This window comes from Lasiodiplodia theobromae (genome assembly GCF_012971845.1).
Source record: "Lasiodiplodia theobromae strain AM2As chromosome Unknown scaffold_1, whole genome shotgun sequence".
NCBI classification, from domain to species: domain Eukaryota; kingdom Fungi; phylum Ascomycota; class Dothideomycetes; order Botryosphaeriales; family Botryosphaeriaceae; genus Lasiodiplodia; species Lasiodiplodia theobromae.
Window position 1 is genome coordinate 1,530,906 of NW_023336399.1, and position 15,966 is coordinate 1,546,871.

General features: G+C 57.0%; 5 protein-coding genes across 5 annotated transcripts; 3 read left to right on the top strand and 2 right to left on the bottom strand.

Moving 5' to 3' along the window:
* Window positions 1–1,705: 1,705 nt before the first annotated feature.
* Window positions 1,706–3,768, bottom strand: LTHEOB_463 (Cmgc srpk protein kinase; the record flags this gene model as incomplete). The annotated part of the gene is made up of 4 exons (XM_035513685.1): window positions 1,706–2,146; window positions 2,200–2,443; window positions 2,493–3,506; window positions 3,569–3,768. The coding sequence occupies 4 exons, from the start codon at window positions 3,766–3,768 to the stop codon at window positions 1,706–1,708; spliced, it is 1,899 nt and encodes a 632-aa protein (XP_035372465.1).
* A 798-nt stretch (window positions 3,769–4,566) lies between these two features.
* LTHEOB_464 (Viral a-type inclusion protein repeat protein) lies at window positions 4,567–8,177 on the bottom strand (the record flags this gene model as incomplete). Its single annotated transcript, XM_035513696.1, has 4 exons — window positions 4,567–4,896; window positions 4,947–7,636; window positions 7,696–8,116; window positions 8,169–8,177. 4 exons carry the CDS (start codon window positions 8,175–8,177, stop codon window positions 4,567–4,569), a joined length of 3,450 nt encoding a protein of 1,149 aa, XP_035372466.1.
* Window positions 8,178–8,430: 253 nt separating this feature from the next.
* Window positions 8,431–9,821, top strand: LTHEOB_465 (Ribosome associated chaperone; the record flags this gene model as incomplete). The annotated part of the gene is made up of 2 exons (XM_035513707.1): window positions 8,431–8,721; window positions 8,778–9,821. 2 exons carry the CDS (start codon window positions 8,431–8,433, stop codon window positions 9,819–9,821), a joined length of 1,335 nt encoding a protein of 444 aa, XP_035372467.1.
* Window positions 9,822–10,918: 1,097 nt separating this feature from the next.
* On the top strand, window positions 10,919–12,596 carry LTHEOB_466 (Universal stress protein; the record flags this gene model as incomplete). The annotated part of the gene is made up of 3 exons (XM_035513718.1): window positions 10,919–11,139; window positions 11,365–11,758; window positions 11,814–12,596. 3 exons carry the CDS (start codon window positions 10,919–10,921, stop codon window positions 12,594–12,596), a joined length of 1,398 nt encoding a protein of 465 aa, XP_035372468.1.
* A 759-nt stretch (window positions 12,597–13,355) lies between these two features.
* LTHEOB_467 (FAD-binding domain-containing protein) lies at window positions 13,356–15,404 on the top strand (the record flags this gene model as incomplete). The annotated part of the gene is made up of 1 exon (XM_035513729.1): window positions 13,356–15,404. The coding sequence occupies one exon, from the start codon at window positions 13,356–13,358 to the stop codon at window positions 15,402–15,404; it is 2,049 nt and encodes a 682-aa protein (XP_035372469.1).
* Window positions 15,405–15,966: the final 562 nt, after the last annotated feature.

Sequence of the window (15,966 nt, forward strand, 5' to 3'; positions counted from 1 at the left end):
CTCGTTTATGCTTGCACCTTCAATGCTATTATTGAATCTTGCCTCAAATCTTATGAAGTAACAGTACCTCGCCATTTCGCAATTGTTTTCGGACGAGAAAGCTCACCATAGCATCTGAGCAGAGTATAAAGCAACCCATCTGGTTTCTTATTACAATGCGGCATCTATTACAACAGATAGTTATAACTGTGATCAAGTGCTCGTATCTCTACTTCTGTTCTTCTACTTGCCTATTCTTGTCATCGATTTGACATTGAGTCGTTCGTGGAATATTTCAAGGGAACGCGTGGTTGTGCAAGTCTCACCCTCCAAACCATCACTTTGGCCTTACTCAGTCGGAACAGAAGTTGAGAAACCGAGACAACTAGTCAGCTACATTTCCGGATAACCCAAGTCGGTAGGCTTATTCCGTTTCACTTCCCCTCCACCAACGTGGCGAGACAACGGCCGGGAACAGCCTCGACAGGGTACCACGATTCAAGTGAAACAGAGCTTGCAATCGACGGTCAATGTCTTAGTGCTCGAGTCTCAAGCCTCCCCGAGCTTGGGTGAAGCCGCCGAAGGCCAACCACTGGTCGTGCAGCTAGCTTACAGAAATCCTTGGATTGCAGTGGTTCACTATGTAGGAGTCATCAGACGCCGTGGTTACCATTAATCCTCAATTTCAAGTCCCGCACCGCGCTTGGTAGACTTATTCCTGAGGCTCGCTTCAAGGGATCGACATACCACGCTTTCAGTGTAAACCAACACATAACTTCCTTCCTCATCCGTGATACCAAGGCAAATGTATGATCGTAAGTACATACAAATGACGCACACCTAAATCAACATCTCACTGTCTATGGCAGTTTCAGAGCTGGCTACACGGGAAGCACACGAAAAAGGCGCGCGGGAATAAAAGCAAACAAATTGAATCACAAGGACCACAGTTCGCCGCATAAGCCAAAAAATCCACCACTGAGAAAAAAAGGGGATCAGAAAATATTTGCAGAATCACCAGTTGTACGAAGTAGATCCAGTAGCGTGGCGCGAAAAGAAGTCTCCAATGTAGGTGCCGCGGCTGGGCTTATGTTTGTGCAAATCCACCTCAAGCGGTACCGATTGCCATGGTCGAAAACATGTGGTCTAGAACCAGAGCCTGTAGAAGTCGTGCTGTTTTAGTGAGACCAAGGTCTGTCTGCGCTCGCAAACCACGGAGCAAGGACGCTTGGAAAAAGGGGACGACGGCATAGATGTCTCCCCGCCATGTATTTACCATGTCGGGCAAAATCCAGTGTAGAGAGCTTTCTTACTCCTCTCAAACACACACACATTCCATAATCTTGTATGACCGACCAGTAGCCCACCGATGTTACATTTCGTTATCCGTGATTGCTTTTCTTTTTGACTGTTCCCTTATTGACACCCTCGGGCGAATCTTCCTATCAAGAAAGGTAAGATTCTATGTTAAACCTTTGGGGCAGGAATCAGGGTTGTACGTGAGGGTTGGAGAGATACCATCACCAATCCAATGAACCTTTTCCAAGGGGAAAATGTGCGCGGAGAGCATGACGAGGAAAGAGAAAGGGAAGGAAAGAGGAAGTTATCATATGATCAACCAAACCATAAACACCCAGTTTGCTCGTCTATTTCCGTTAAACGCAAGAAACAGAAAAAGACTAGTCGTTGGGGCTTCCGTGGGAAAGACGAGAACCCTTGTCGTCATCTACCGAGGCTTCTTGACTTCGCTAGCCCATCCCTCTATGCCATCACCCTTGCTGCCCACCGGAATTTCAAGCTTGATACCTTCCATGCCCTTAGTATCATCAAGGAAGCTATGGTTGCTCATGCCACCTGCATTGGCCCGCTCGGCTGGCAGCAGCTCCAGCATGGGCAGCAGGAAATCCGAAATCTTCTTGGAATCCTCAACGCTAAAGTGATATTTCTCCCGGAGAACATCTGGAAGAGCCCAGTGGCGCAGGCGATGGATGTTTCGCAATTCACCGCGCCGGTTGAATATCTCTTGCGACCATTTGCCCGACTGGCAGAGAGATTTGGGAAAGGTGCCGAGAAGTTCGATGATTTGTGCAATGTGGTCGTCGTCTTTACCGTACTTGGTGCCCGATTGTGGGTCGAAGAGATAGTCGCCCGTAATAAGTTCAAAAACCTGTTTCCCTTAGTGTTTGCCACCCATCGAGCGAAGCGTCCAAGCAAACTCACCATGGCAGCCATGCTCCAGACGTCCGTACTCGCACCCCACTTGGCCCCAAGAATCACCTCCGGAGAACGGTATTGCCTGGTCTGAATGTCGTTTGTGAAGTGATGGCCGACCCAACATGCGTTCCCAAGATCGGCAATCTTGACGGAAATTTTCTCGAACCCTGCGTCCTTCTTCAAGTTCTCCGCAGATGGCTTACTTGATTTGTCCAGGCTTATGCCCGAGACTTCTCTTGTTAAGAGATCCCTGAGCCTCGTCAGAATCAGCGCGTCGTCAATCACTCGGTCGCACTTACGCGGTCTTCTCCCTCGCCTTTTGCACGTCATCCTCGTTGCCAGGTTGTTTGACGCCCAAAGTCTCCAGCATGGACATTCCCGAAGCCGATGTCGAAGCCGTGCCTATTGCGCCACTCATTACGACATCGCCTTTTGGAAGTGGGCTTTCGCCGGAAATTGGGGATTCGTTACCTGAATTCTCGTTGACGATCTTGTTGAGACTGGCTGCGCTCCCGGGAAAGTTTGCTAGATCAGAGTGGTTGAAGTTGGCATTGAGTGGGCTGGGCAGGGGCTGGCTGCCTGTAATGAGAGTTCTCCTCCGCCTTCTACCGTTCCTGTTGTCATCCTTCTCGTCCTTCTTCTTCGGCTCCTCGTTAACATAGGTCTTCACGATCTGCTCTACGTCGCCAATCTCGATCAAAACGTTCTCCGGCTTTAGGTCGGTGTGGATAATGCCGCATTCGCGGTGCAGGTAGTCCAGGCCGAGCAAAACCTGCTTGGTGATCTGCTTGACCAGCGGCATGGGAATACCACGGTGGTTCCACCTCTTGATAAGGCCCAATAGGTTTTCACCCAGCACCTCGAACACCATGCAAACGTGCACGCCGTTGGGGCCTTTGTGGTTGAACGAGTCCAGGAGGCTCACGACATGCGCGCGGCCCGGGTGGTCCTTGTTGGCGTCGACCACCTTGTTCAGCAGCTTGATCTCGTCAAGGGCGGTCTCGGTGTAGTGTGCGGCGGAGCGCACAACCTTCAAGGCTACATGCTTGCCAGTGTTGTTATCGCGCGACAGCCAGACGGTGGAGAAATGACCCCAGCCCAGCTTGCGCACGACGGTGTAACGGCCGTTGTTGTACTGCTCGCCGACCTGGACGGGGTGGTAGCCGCCCTTGCAGTAGTCCTCCGAGTCTTCCTCGTCAGCCGTGTTCTCGGCAGGGTCGGCTTCGGACGACGAGGTGGACGAGGGCGAGCGGCTGAGCTGCGAAGTGTACGAGACCTTGTGGTGCTGGAGCGGCGATGCGGTATTTTGCACGCTGCGATCGGCACGTTAGTTTGGGGGCGCTGTGGCAGGGGGCGTAGGGGGCGGGCAACGCACCTGTACTGGAAGCTGTTGTTGGAGCTGGCGGGACTCTGGTCCTGCTTCTGCTGCTCGGTGGTGATGATGGGCTTGAGATCGGTGCCCTTCCGGCGCTTCTTGCCTCCGTTGCCATTGGCGGCCTGTGCGACCTGCTTGGCCTTGTTGATGGCGGCCTTCTTGATGTCGGTGCCGTTCATGTCGGCGTCGGTGCCGTTCATACAGGCGAGGGCGCGCTGGGTCGCGGTGCGGTCAGACTGGTTTCTTGGTGTGAGGGTGCGACCGGCGATCGGGAGATCGGAGAGGCGGCGCGGCCGCGGCTCATCGAACGGCGGAAGACGGGCGCTTGGAGGGTCGGAGCAGGCGCTGCTGGCGGGCGAGGTTGAGCGTGTTGGCGGGCGCGGTGGTTGTGGAGACGGCGCTTTCAGACCAAGTGCTGCCCGGCGGGCTGCAGTCGTGACGGCCGGGAAGACAGTAGGCCGGGAAGGACGGTGGGCCGTGCGATTGGCGGCGGGGCGAACGGTCACTGGCCGCACTGCAGGGTGTGCGACACAAGTCACGGGCGGGAGAGGGGCGGCGTTCAGGCGCAACAGGCGGGCGGCGTGCTCAACAGCTGGTGGTGCCGGCGGCTGCGCATTGGGGTCGGGTAGCGCTGAGGGGAGCGCAGGGCAGCGTCTGCTCGCTGCGAAGGCGAGATGATGCAAGCGCGCTGCGCAGCGGCGGCAGCAGGTTTGCAAAGCAGATCTCCACGCGCCCGCAACCTCCGCCCATCAGCCCAAGCCCTGCCCTGCCAAACCGCAACCAGCCACCCCGCGGCACCCACCGCAACCGCCCTGCCGCTCTTCCGCTGCGCTGCGCGAATCAATGCAATGCCGATTGCGTCTACACTATCCCTCTGCTACACTGTGCCGCCTATGACGCTGCCCGTCCCAGACTCCCGCGGCATACCCTCCAACCCTGCGGACATCCGGCCGCGCGTGCTGACCTCAGCTAAACATCACGCTGTCTAGAAATCAAAATCATCGCGTGGTGATCGCAGACATCCACTTCTGCTCGTCCTTCTTGTCGAAGTGCAGCAGCATCCCCAGCACCGGCACGAGCTGCATCTGGTGCTTCTTGTCCTTCTGCTCCAGAAACTGCAGCAGCACGTTCTTCAGGTACACGACGTCCATGTTGTTACCTGCCCCCTGCCCGACTTCCGTAGCAATAGATGGCGATCTGCCTTTGGACAGCGGAGGGGACGCAACCCGCCCACGTCCTGATTCCATAGATGACCGTGAAGATTGCATCCCGGACTGTGTAGGAGACTTCGTCTTGGATTGCAGCCCTCGAAGCTCGTCTGCCAACGACTGCTGCCTGTTAGATATGGCTTCCCTAACACTTGCTCGTCTACACATACCTTGCTTGATTTCTGCAGTTTCTCCAGTTTCGACTGCGTCTCCTCCAGAGAGCGGCGCAACTCGCCCTTCTCCCTTTCCAGTTCACGGGTCTGCTTCTCGCCCTCATCCAAGGCATCACGGAGCTGGTTCATGGCTGACCTAACCTCCGCGACCTCCTCCGTAGCCTGGGCTGCCTTGCGCTCTAGGTCCTCCTTCTGTCTGCGCAATTCTTTCTCGGCTGTCGATTGCTGTTCTTTCTCTTCTTGGACACGACTCAGAGTCCGCTCAGCATCCCTGACCTTTTGCTTCAGGTCCTCCAACTCTCTCGCCCGACGTCGTCCGATGGTGTTTGCTTGGTCCTCCGCACGATCTCTCTCCTCGATGGCAAGGTCCATGCGTTCCCGCATCTCCTTCACGCGCGCCTCCGCTCGACTCTCCACGTCAGCAAGGAGCCTCCTCATCGTTTCACCCTCGCGACCGCGTTCGCTCAGGAGTCTGTGCGCATCTGCGAGCTCTTCCTCGAGACTCTCGCATTTCTCTCGCACCTCCTTCATCTGCGTGCCCATCTCCTGAGTCTGGTCTTGCATGCTGTTCATCAGGCTTTGTGCGCTGGCATATTGTGCGCTCTTCAGCTCGATCTCGTCCCTGAGCGTTGATGCGTCCCGGTTGAGTTTCTCAGCCTGCTGCTCCAAGCCCCTGATGTTTCCCCGGGCCATCTTCAGTTCCTCTCGAGCTTTTTCGAGGTCCTTCTGAAGTCGATCACGCGTTTCGACTGCTTCGGAGCGTTCGCCTTCGGATCTCTCGAGGTCCCGCTGGGCCTTGCTACACGTTTGATCTAATGCGATGTTCTTACTGGTCTCTTGCTTCAGCTTGTCGTTGAGCGACCTGATCTCGACATCCTTTGCAGAGACCTGCGACTTGAAGGTGGCAATCTCGGCCCGCAGGTCCCGTTCTCTAGCCTCGAGTTTCCGTACTTCAGCGGCTTTGCTCGTTGCCTCATCCTTGACGGTCTTCAGCTCGGCAACCTCTTTCCGTAGGGAAGCGAGCTCAGGCTGCGCTTTCTGCAGCACCTCCCTTAGTTCCGTAAGATCCTTAAATCGTTGAGCAGCCAACTGGTTGGCTGCCTCCAGGTCCGTCTCCAATGAGTCCGCCTTAGCCTTGAGCTCCGCAAAATCAGTCGCCAAACTTTGACGTTCCTTTTCTGATTCCGCGCTCGTGGCTTGTTTAGTGCGCAGCTCGGCGATCTCCTTTTCCAACTTCTCGATGCTTCCTTGCAAGGCTGTCTTCTCTGCCGTGAGTTCCTTGATCTTGTCCTTTGCTTCGACATGATCTCCGCCAACTTCCACGAGCTCATGTCTCAAATCATCAAGTTCCTCCTGCAGAGCCTCCTGATCCTTGATCTTGCTGACAAGGCGATCGATAGTGGCATCTCTTTGCTCCAAGGTAGTCTTGAGTTCATCCAGTTGTGCCCGCATGGGCGCTTCCCAGTCTTCGTTCTCCTTTTCGGGGACCAAAGTGGCCGTCTCTGATGGTGCAGGCGTACTGGCCCTCTCCGGTGTGGCACTGGTGGCTGCGCCAGCCGCCCCACCTTTGCCGCCCTTCTTCTTCTTCTTGTTATTCTTCTTCTTTGCTGCCCCGGTAGTTGTGGTCGTTTCTACAGCAGCAGGTTTCTCCGGCTCCTGGGCGGGCTTTTCAGGCTCTTGCTGAGACTTCGCCGTGCTGGTTTCGATCTCTTTTTGAAGACGGCCTTTTTCGTTTTCGGCATCCTTCAGCTGGCCCTTCAGTGTCTGGACAAGTCCGTTCAGAGTCTCGCCGCGCTGCTCGGCCTTGGACTGCGTGGAACGAAGTTCGGACATTTCGGCCTTAAGTTGCTGCAGTTCGCTCTCGAGACGTTTCTTCTCTTCATCAGCAGCGGAATCGTTGGACTTGGACTTGCGCGAATCCTCAAGCTCCTTGTTGACCTCGTCGATCTTGGACTGCAGGTCCTTGTTCACATTGTCCTGTTCACCCCGGGCTTTCGCTTGACTTTCGAGATCCTTCTGAGCCTTCGCTAACTTTTCATTCAACTCGTCGGCAGTCGCTTGGAGCTTCTTCGCCTGCTCTGCAGCGTCCTTCTCGGCCCGATTCTTGGTATCCTTGATCGCTTGCAGGTCCCGCGTAGAGGCCTCCAAATCCTTGACCAGCTGCTCAGCGGACTCTTTGGCCGAAGTCAAGTCGTTCTTGAGAGTCTTGTTCTCTTCTTCGAGTTTGGCGACCTGTTCTTCCCTCTCTTGAAGCTCTTTCTGAACGCGCGGGAGCTCACTGTCATAGGAGAAGAACTCTTCCGACTCCTCAACTACATCCTTGTTCCCGTTCGTCTGCTTGGTGTCCTTCTCTCCGGTATCGGTGTCCGTTGCGGATTTGTCTGCCGAGTCCCGGGCCGCGCGTAGCTTCTCCGCCTCTTCCTGCGCCTCAGTCGCACGTTTTTCTGCCTCGCCCAACTTCTTCTGCAGAGAATCACGTTCGCCCGATACGCGCTTGAGCTCTTCCATGACCATATCTCCCTTCAGCTGAAGCTGTTGCAGGTACTCGACCAGGGCACCGGAGTCGTTGATCGAGGTTAGAGGAGTGTGTTCTCTCAAGGAAGCTTCGAAGGGCTCAATAGCGGTGACACGGGCGTGGGCGATGCGGTATGAGCGTAGCAGTTCTGCGACCTGGTCAGGCTCTCCACCTGCACGGCGGGAAGAAGGGAAATACCAGAATATTTGGGCTCCAACTTTTCCAGCTTACGTAGCCTTACGCGCACCTCTGTGGGCAGCTCATTCGAGGCAGTCGAGGCAGCAGACTTGGCATCCCTTGCCGCTTCTGCGCCCTCCTTGTCTCCCTTGGCTGCATCGCCATTCTCAGTGGATTGCTGCTGAGCGGAATCGTCCTTGTCGTTTGGCGGGCGCGGAGTGGTGCTGCGACTGAGCTCGTCTTCGCCTACGACGACATCGGGGTCGAACTCGGCGGGATCGGGGCCTCTGACCGGCGGCTTGTCGCCGCTTAGGTCGGGAGTGCGTGGGCGGCGGCCTGCGGGGGACAGCGCATTCGAGTTGGAGCGGCGAAGGGAGCTCGAGCGAGCGGGATGCTGGCCCTGACTCTGTTGCGCAGCCTGACGCTGGCGGGCCTGCTCCTCGGCGATGCGCGAGTCTATGGCGCCTTTGAGACGCTGGACTCTTGATTCAGCACAATGAACAGAATGCGGAATGCGGAGAGTGTACCTGAAACATGGTGACGGTTGGACTATGCTCGCAAGCGAATTGCGCGCGAGGACATTCTCTTGCGACGCCGCCGATTCTGTAGAGCTGGGACTGGGGCAGGGCCAAATTACGCGGCGTGAGCTGCTGCCAGCTGGTCCCCCGGGCTTTGACGGAAGAGAGATCCGTCCGCTCGGCGGCACCTCGGGATGCAGTTTGCTTCCTTTCAGAAAATCTCCAGTTTCGACTGCCGCACATCAAGCACACAACACCTCTTCCAAGCACCATGTCCGCCGTGCAGATCAACTTCCCGCTGCCTGTCCTGCCCGCGGGCTGGGCTGCCGACAAGGACTTCAAGGCCACCGGCACCCTCTCCGCCCCGACGCCGCGTAACGTTGAGCCCGTCGGCCCTCACTTCCTCGCCCACGCCCGCAGAAAGCGCCACCAGCGCACCTTCTCCGAGGACGACCGCATCCAGGCTGAGAAGGCCGCCAAGAAGGTCGAGGACGAGGACGATGGCGAGATTTCTGAGCCTGAGGACCCGCTGATGCTCCAGCGTGAGGCCAAGGACTGGAAGGTAAGGATCCTGAGTGCACCGCTTTCACACAATCCTCGCTAACGCATGAACAACAGGCCCAAGATCACTATGCTGTCCTTGGTATCTCCAGGTACCGCTGGAGAGCCACTGAGGAGCAGATCAAGCGCGCCCACCGCAAGAAGGTTCTCAAGCACCACCCTGACAAGAAGGCGGCCGCTGGCAAGGCGCAAGACGACAACTTCTTCAAGTGCATCCAGAAGGCCACTGAGGTTCTGCTTGACCCCACCAAGCGTCGCCAGTTTGACTCGGTCGACGAGGCCGCCGATGTTGAGCCCCCGACCAAGAAGGAGGCTCAGAAGGGCAACTTCTACAAGCTGTGGGGCAAGGTTTTCGAGTCCGAGGCCCGCTTCTCCAAGATCCAGCCCGTCCCCATGCTGGGCGACGAGAAGAGCACCAAGGAGGAGGTCGAGAACTTCTACAATTTCTGGTACAACTTTGACAGCTGGAGGTCCTTCGAGTACCAGGACGAGGATGTTCCCGACGACAACGAGAGCCGTGACCAGAAGCGCCACATCGAGAAGAAGAACCTCAATGCCCGCAAGAAGAAGAAGACCGAGGACACTGCTCGTCTGAGGCATCTCGTTGACGACTGCTTGGCCACCGACGAGCGTATCAAGAAGTTCCGCCAGGAGGAGTACGCTCAGAAGCACAAGAAGCGTCTCGAGAAGGAGGCCGAGGCCAAGCGCCAGGCAGAGGAGGCCCAGAAGAAGAAGGAAGAGGAGGCTCGCCAGGCCGCCGAGAAGGAGGCTGCGGCGAAGGCTGACAAGGAGGCGGCCAAGAAGGCTAAGGAGGCTGCGAAGAACGCTGCGAAGAAGAACAAGCGTGTCATCCGTAACGCGGTCAAGGATGCCAACTACTTCGCTACCGGCGGCGACGCTTCTGCCTCGCAGATCGACGCTGTGCTCAACCAGACTGATGCTCTGATCACTAAGCTGGATGCCGACGACCTTGCCGCCATGGTTGCCAAGCTGAACGGCAAGAAGGATGCTGCTGAGATTAAGCAGGTCTACGCCGAGGAGGTCCAGCGCCTGGTTGGCGCGGGCAAGGCCAAGGAGGACGATTTCAAGGCGCTGGCCTAGAGTGTTTACGACTTTGACGACGGTGCAGGAATGGACCTCAGACGATATAGCAGAGGGACACTCTAGACTTATTTCCCAAATACGCGTTAGTTCAGAGCACAAAAATAGATTGGGGGTTGGAGTTGTGGATATTCATGACAGCGTTCGAAAAAGTACAAGTGCCAATGCCAAGAGCAACGCCTCAAAATGCTTGATTCCACATTAGGCAATAGTTTTGTGCCTGGTCACACGCGCGCCGAAGCTACCAATTCCTTGATCAATATCGCGTTGTAGCAAGCAGACCGGTGAGCTCTTGTGTGAGCTCACCGAAGACAGCACCCAGGGGCGCCATTTGGTAGGGGTTGTGTTCCAGCCACGACATGCGGCTCCTTGGTGTGGAGAAGTGGTTTGATGTCGGCTTGAATTAGGCCGTTTAGGGCAGGACGGATTGGAGACAGGGGAACAGGCGGATCTAGCGTGACGTAGGGCTGGGGAACGTGGCTGCTTGAGTTGAAAAGATCGCATAGTGATTGTATTCAGCTAACTAGCCGGTCTTTTATAGACCTGGTTGACTGATTGCTAGCATGTTTGCTAGAAATCTACTAGAAGTTGCCTGTGCCCGGCTTGATTTTCCAGTGCTTGGGCCACCATCACGAGCAGACTGTATGCGGTTGTCTTTGGGCTGTTCATGGTAGAGTGACGGCAGCGGCGCGCTTCGCTTGTGGCCGACGGCGAGCGGGCGGCGGTCCAGGGTCTCCCCGCGCTCTCTGGAGTGGCCTTGCATCATGCCGAGCGTGGCAGCCAAGCCTCACTCCAACGCACTCAAACTGCTCCTCCTCCGCCGTAGCTCCCCGTCCTTTCTGGAACTATCGCCCAGGTCCCCGCGTGCCGCGCCGTCTCCGCTCGCTCTGCGCCGCCATCGATTCGCTCGCAAAGGGAACCACCCCCTCGCACCCCCCGGCCTTGTCAGCAGCCGCGGCAGCGCACAAGAGGCAGTCGAAGCGCGCTGAGGCCCACGTCCGCTGCGACGTCTCCCCATTTCACAGGCTCTGCACCAGCGGCTCCGCGGCTGCTCTGTCCTCGTGCCCCTTCGACATACCAATCAGCAACTGCCTATCATGCCGCACCCCACGCCGGGCCGCGACGGCGCGCCATCGCCAACATCCCCGGCAGGCACCCCCGCTGCCGCTGCCGCAAAGCTGGATCCTCTCGCAGCCGTCCGAAACCAGGACGCTGAGCGCCGCCCGTCCATCCAGTTCCTCGCGAATCAAGGTCTACCTAAACGAAGTGGCAGCCCGAAGATCAGACAGCGCCGTCTGTCCTCTCCTCCGCCTCCACCGTGAGTGTCCGCCCTTGCTCCCGCCATCGTTCCGCTATGTTCCCTTTACGCCCCAAAGCCACTGCAGCTCGCCCCACTCTGGTCCCACTGCCCGCGCGCGGAGCTGCAGCGCATTCACTAGCTCCAAAGTGCGTTGATCACGAAAGTGTCTCAACACAATTTGTTCCTGTCCCACATGCCCAACGCCCCGTGATTGGGGGATCCCTCTTGCTGACGTCTGCTTAGTGTTTTCCAGCCTCGCGTATCCTTCGACACGTTTGACAAGCCCGCCGACTTCATCGAAGAGAACTCGTTCACATTGATCAGGAAACACAAGGACTACGAATACACAAAGCGGTCGCGGACCTTTCTCTGCGGCCTGGACTCGAACGACTACTCGGAATATGCGCTTGAGTGGCTCATTGACGAGCTCGTCGACGATGGAGACGAAATTGTGTGTTTGCAGGTCGTCGAAAAGGGCGACAAGGTTGCCGGAGAGAGCAGTATCGACCATGGACGATACCGAGCGGAGGCGGAAAAGTTGATGGACAGGATCCAAATGAAGAACACTGAGAACAAGGCTGTCAACCTCATCCTAGAGTTCTCGGTCGGCACGGTCCACAAGGTCATTGATGAGATGGTATGTTTGGTACTCTACTTGCCTCTAAGTTGGGCATACGCTCACAGCATTGCAGATCAACCTACACGAACCAGCAATTCTCATTGTGGGGACGCGTGGTCGAAGTCTCGGTGGCTTTCAAGGGCTGCTTCCCGGATCCGTCTCCAAGTACTGCCTTCAACATTCGCCCGTGCCTGTTATCGTTGTTAGGCCCACCAGCAAAAGGGCCAAGACCAAGCGGAAGCGTCTGCAAGATCCCACGAGGACGGGCTACCGGGACCTGCTCGACAAGAGCGGAGCTGCAGGCGGACACCTGCTCGACACAGGCCACAGGCACAGCCTCATGCTCGACGAGCTCCAGCAGGCGGCCACAGACGAGGAAGCTGCGGCCGTTGCAAAGGCGGTGGGATACAACCCGCCACCGGAACCCAGCCCTCTCGGACAGGATGATGGGCAGCTGGGACCCCAGACGCCCGATAGTATTACAAACGATCCCCTGATGAGCGGCGAGAATTCTCCTGATGACGCCCGCGACGACGTGGGTGCGTTGATGAAGAGCCCGGAGCTCCAGAACCTCGATACTCCGGCTGTCAGCAGCGATGAAGATAGCGATGATGACGACGGCGGAGTGCAGATGTTCCCTCCGGCTCTCCAAGAACCCGCCTCGCAGGACTCTCCAAGTTTGTCCCCGAACACGACACTGGTAGATGAGAGCAGAAGCAACACGATACAGGACGACGACTCACGTGCAGACGTGAGTCCTGGAACGTTGACGCCTGCTGTGGAGAGTCTATCAGTGTCGGATCAGGGACAACCTGTAGAGCCTGCTTCTTCTGAAGAGCCGAAGGAAAAGAGCTAACGGGCATAGACACGTGCAGCATCCAGTCGACGAGAGACGAGTTGTTTGACGGTCATACTCTCCACCGGATGGGTACGGATGCGAAAGTGACATGGCAACGAGCCTGTGGTGGGGGCACGGTATCCATTCTCGTCAGCGCTTAGTACGAACAACACTAGTTAGCATTTGCTCAGCATGATCGGCGCTGTTGCGGGTGGGTTGGCAACATTTATATCTTCATAGCGACAATGCTTGATGGCTGGTTGGTTCGGAGAAACATTCCGCCATGTGAGCGGATTTACACAGTATTTCCTGAGGAGACTTAATATGATTCGGCTCATGTGATGGTGCCTCTTTTTGGTGAGACATCAATCCAGTAGTAGCGGGTGACACGATGGGCGGCAGAAGAGTTGCAGAGCAAACTATGCCTGCCGGATGTAACTGGATAAATACGTCCAGATATCAGCAGGGTTCCGGTGGTGGGAAAGCCAAATTCTTCGGCCGGCCGTTATGCTTTTCGGCGCCGAGGAGAGCTGGCCAACGAACGAGCGACGTCCCCTTTCCATTACGCTAGTCATTCGTGAGAAGTCCTTGCAGCAGACGCAGCAGCGTGTCGTTTAGCCTGGATGACATCAGACGGACATTCGTAGGCGACATGACTCGGCTCGTGTAGATCGCTGAGGTTGATACCTTCAAGCGCAACCACGCCTTCTCCGCAGATCCGCTCCTATCTACGCCCCTTCTCCCGTCCGGCGCCACTTGTTCGTCCCGCTCGGCGCTATGGACGACCCCGCGAGTGCCTGGCTCAGGGCCGCGATCCAGTACGCATACTCCGCCACTGCTCCGGACGCTGCATTTCCATTCTTCGCCGCGGCGCAGCTTGCCAACGATGACGACACCATATCGGTAAACGAGGACTTCGACCCTGGGAACAATCCGGGACAGGACCCCAGGTTCAGGAAGCTTGTCGAGGCCGTCTTGTTCTCACGAAGGCTGCTGAGCACGTACAACGCCGTATTGCTTCTCGTCCTGCTCGGCTTCGCTATTGCGCAATGGGGTGGCGTTATGCAGCAGGCATACCGGCGACGGGCGGTTGCCAGAAAAGCTAAGAAAGAGAATGGAATGACACCTCGCATCATAGTGGGCGCCGGAGAAAGCGGCGCGTCGTCGTCGTCGAGCAGCACGCTGGAGGGTACAGCTACGCCGCCAGACGCCAGCAAACACGGCCGTGGCAAGGTTCCGGATGAGCGTCAACCACTGCTGCCGCGGGATGGTGCGAAGCTGCAGAAGCCGGGGGTGTTGTCTCTCATGTTGCACCGCGTCAAAGCTTGGCTCGTGTCTCAGCCGCGGCCGATCCCCATCGTCCACAAGCAGCTGCCGTCGAATGGACAGAGCCTGGCCATCCTGGCCCTCCTGGGCTTGAATGTCTTCTACCTGCTCTTCCGGCTGGAGTTCACTGCCATGAACATCTTCGTCTTCGCAGACCGATGTGGCCTGCTGATTGCCGTAAACCTGCCACTGTTTTACCTGTTCGCTGCGAAGAACCAGCCCATTACATGGCTGACCGGCTATTCTTACGCATCGCTCAATATCTTCCACCGTCGGTTGGGAGAGCTGCTGTGCCTGCTCGCACTGCTGCACGGCTTAGGCATGTTTACTGTGTGGTACGGCCTGCTGCGTCCTCTTGGCTTTTCCCTGTCCCGATTCATCTTCACCCGCGTAGTCTCCTTCGGACTCTTGACCTTCGTTTGTTACGAGCTTCTCTACTTGACATCTCTTCGGAGCTTCCGTGCCGCCTTCTATGAGCTTTTCCTAGCGCTGCACATTGTCCTCCAAACCTTCGGGCTCGTCTTCCTCTTCATCCACCACAGCCGCTCTCGCGTCTGGGTCGGCATCGCTCTCCTCATCTTTATTACCGACCGCCTTATCTACCGCCTCGCCATCAAATCGACCTACTTCCGCGCCGACCTGACCATCCTCCCCGACGGCCAGACCGTCCGCCTCTCGTCCAACTGGTCCATCCCCTCGGGCACCTGGGCGACGTCGCTCTGGCGCCGCACCGTCGTGCACGGCTGGAACGCTCCCGATCACGTCTTCGTCAGCATCCCCGCGCTGGGCGGGCTCCACGCGCTGCAGGCCCACCCCTTCACCATCGCCACGCCCGCCCCGTCCAAGCCGCACGTCCTCCCCCACCGGCACCACGACGACTCGGAGCGCCACGCCTGGCTCTCGCTGCTCGTCCGCGCCCAGTCGGGCTTCAGCCGCGACCTCCTGCGCCACGCCCAGACCAACTCGTCCACCCTCGTCCGCCTCGACGGGCCCTACGGCTCCACGCGCTCCCTGCGCCTACTACGCGCCTCCGACCGCGCCATCGTCGTCGCTGGCGGCTCCGGCGTCGCCGTTGCTTTCCCTCTGCTCTGGACCCTGCTCAACCCCGCCGCCCGGCCCGACCTGGAGCGGCAGACGCGCCATTACGACGACCCCGCGCGTGCTGGCGCGGCAGCAGGAGCGCCGAAGAAAGTCTTGTTCGTGTGGGTCGTTCGGCAGCGCACGCACAGGGAGTGGCTGCCCGAGCAGCGGATCGAGGAGCTGAGGCAGTGGGGTGCCGAGGTGAGGATCGAGGGGCCGACGGAGAGCACGGGCAGGCCGGACATCGGCGCCATCGTGGCCGGATGGGTGAGGGAGGTTGGAGGCGAGGACGGAGCGGGCAGGACAGGGGCCGTGGTGAGCGGCCCGGATGCGTTGAACAGGGACGTGAGGAATGCGTGTGCGGGCTTGGTTGGGGAGGGAAGGGCGGTCGAGGTACACGTCGAGAAGTTTGGGTGGTAGGTATGCTAGGAACTTGAGTGCGAGAGTCATGTTGATCGATGAATTTCACTGTTCTTGTTTATTTTTCGTATCTGGATGTTAGGTTTGATTGCTTTTCCATCGGGGCGTTTGCTGGATAACGGGAGCCCTCCTAGTTTATATTCCTGTTAAGATGATAAGTAACCAAAGTATAAAACTACATACGACTGCCAGCTGCCAATTGTAGCATGTCGATACCAATCAATGGATTCAGTTAGAGTGGTCTACAGAGGGGTAATGCAGTTGAGTAATAGTGAGATTTTTCGTGATGGGTAGTAAGTTAATCGATACTTACGCAACAATAACCTCCTCGAAGAGTAATACATCTCGCGCTCTATCTGGCAGGAATGTTTTGATGTCTCGCTTTGCAGAATCTTCTCGAATGCGAGAGGTCTTGGGTTGTAAGTTCGATCCACACCAAAAACATCTAGTTACATGATATTAACATCCTCATCAGCGATCCCCAATTCGTCCACAGCATTTCTTTTCTTTTGCTCCATAGTCTCTTATCGATCCATCTTAATAGATTACTCGTGTTGTCATC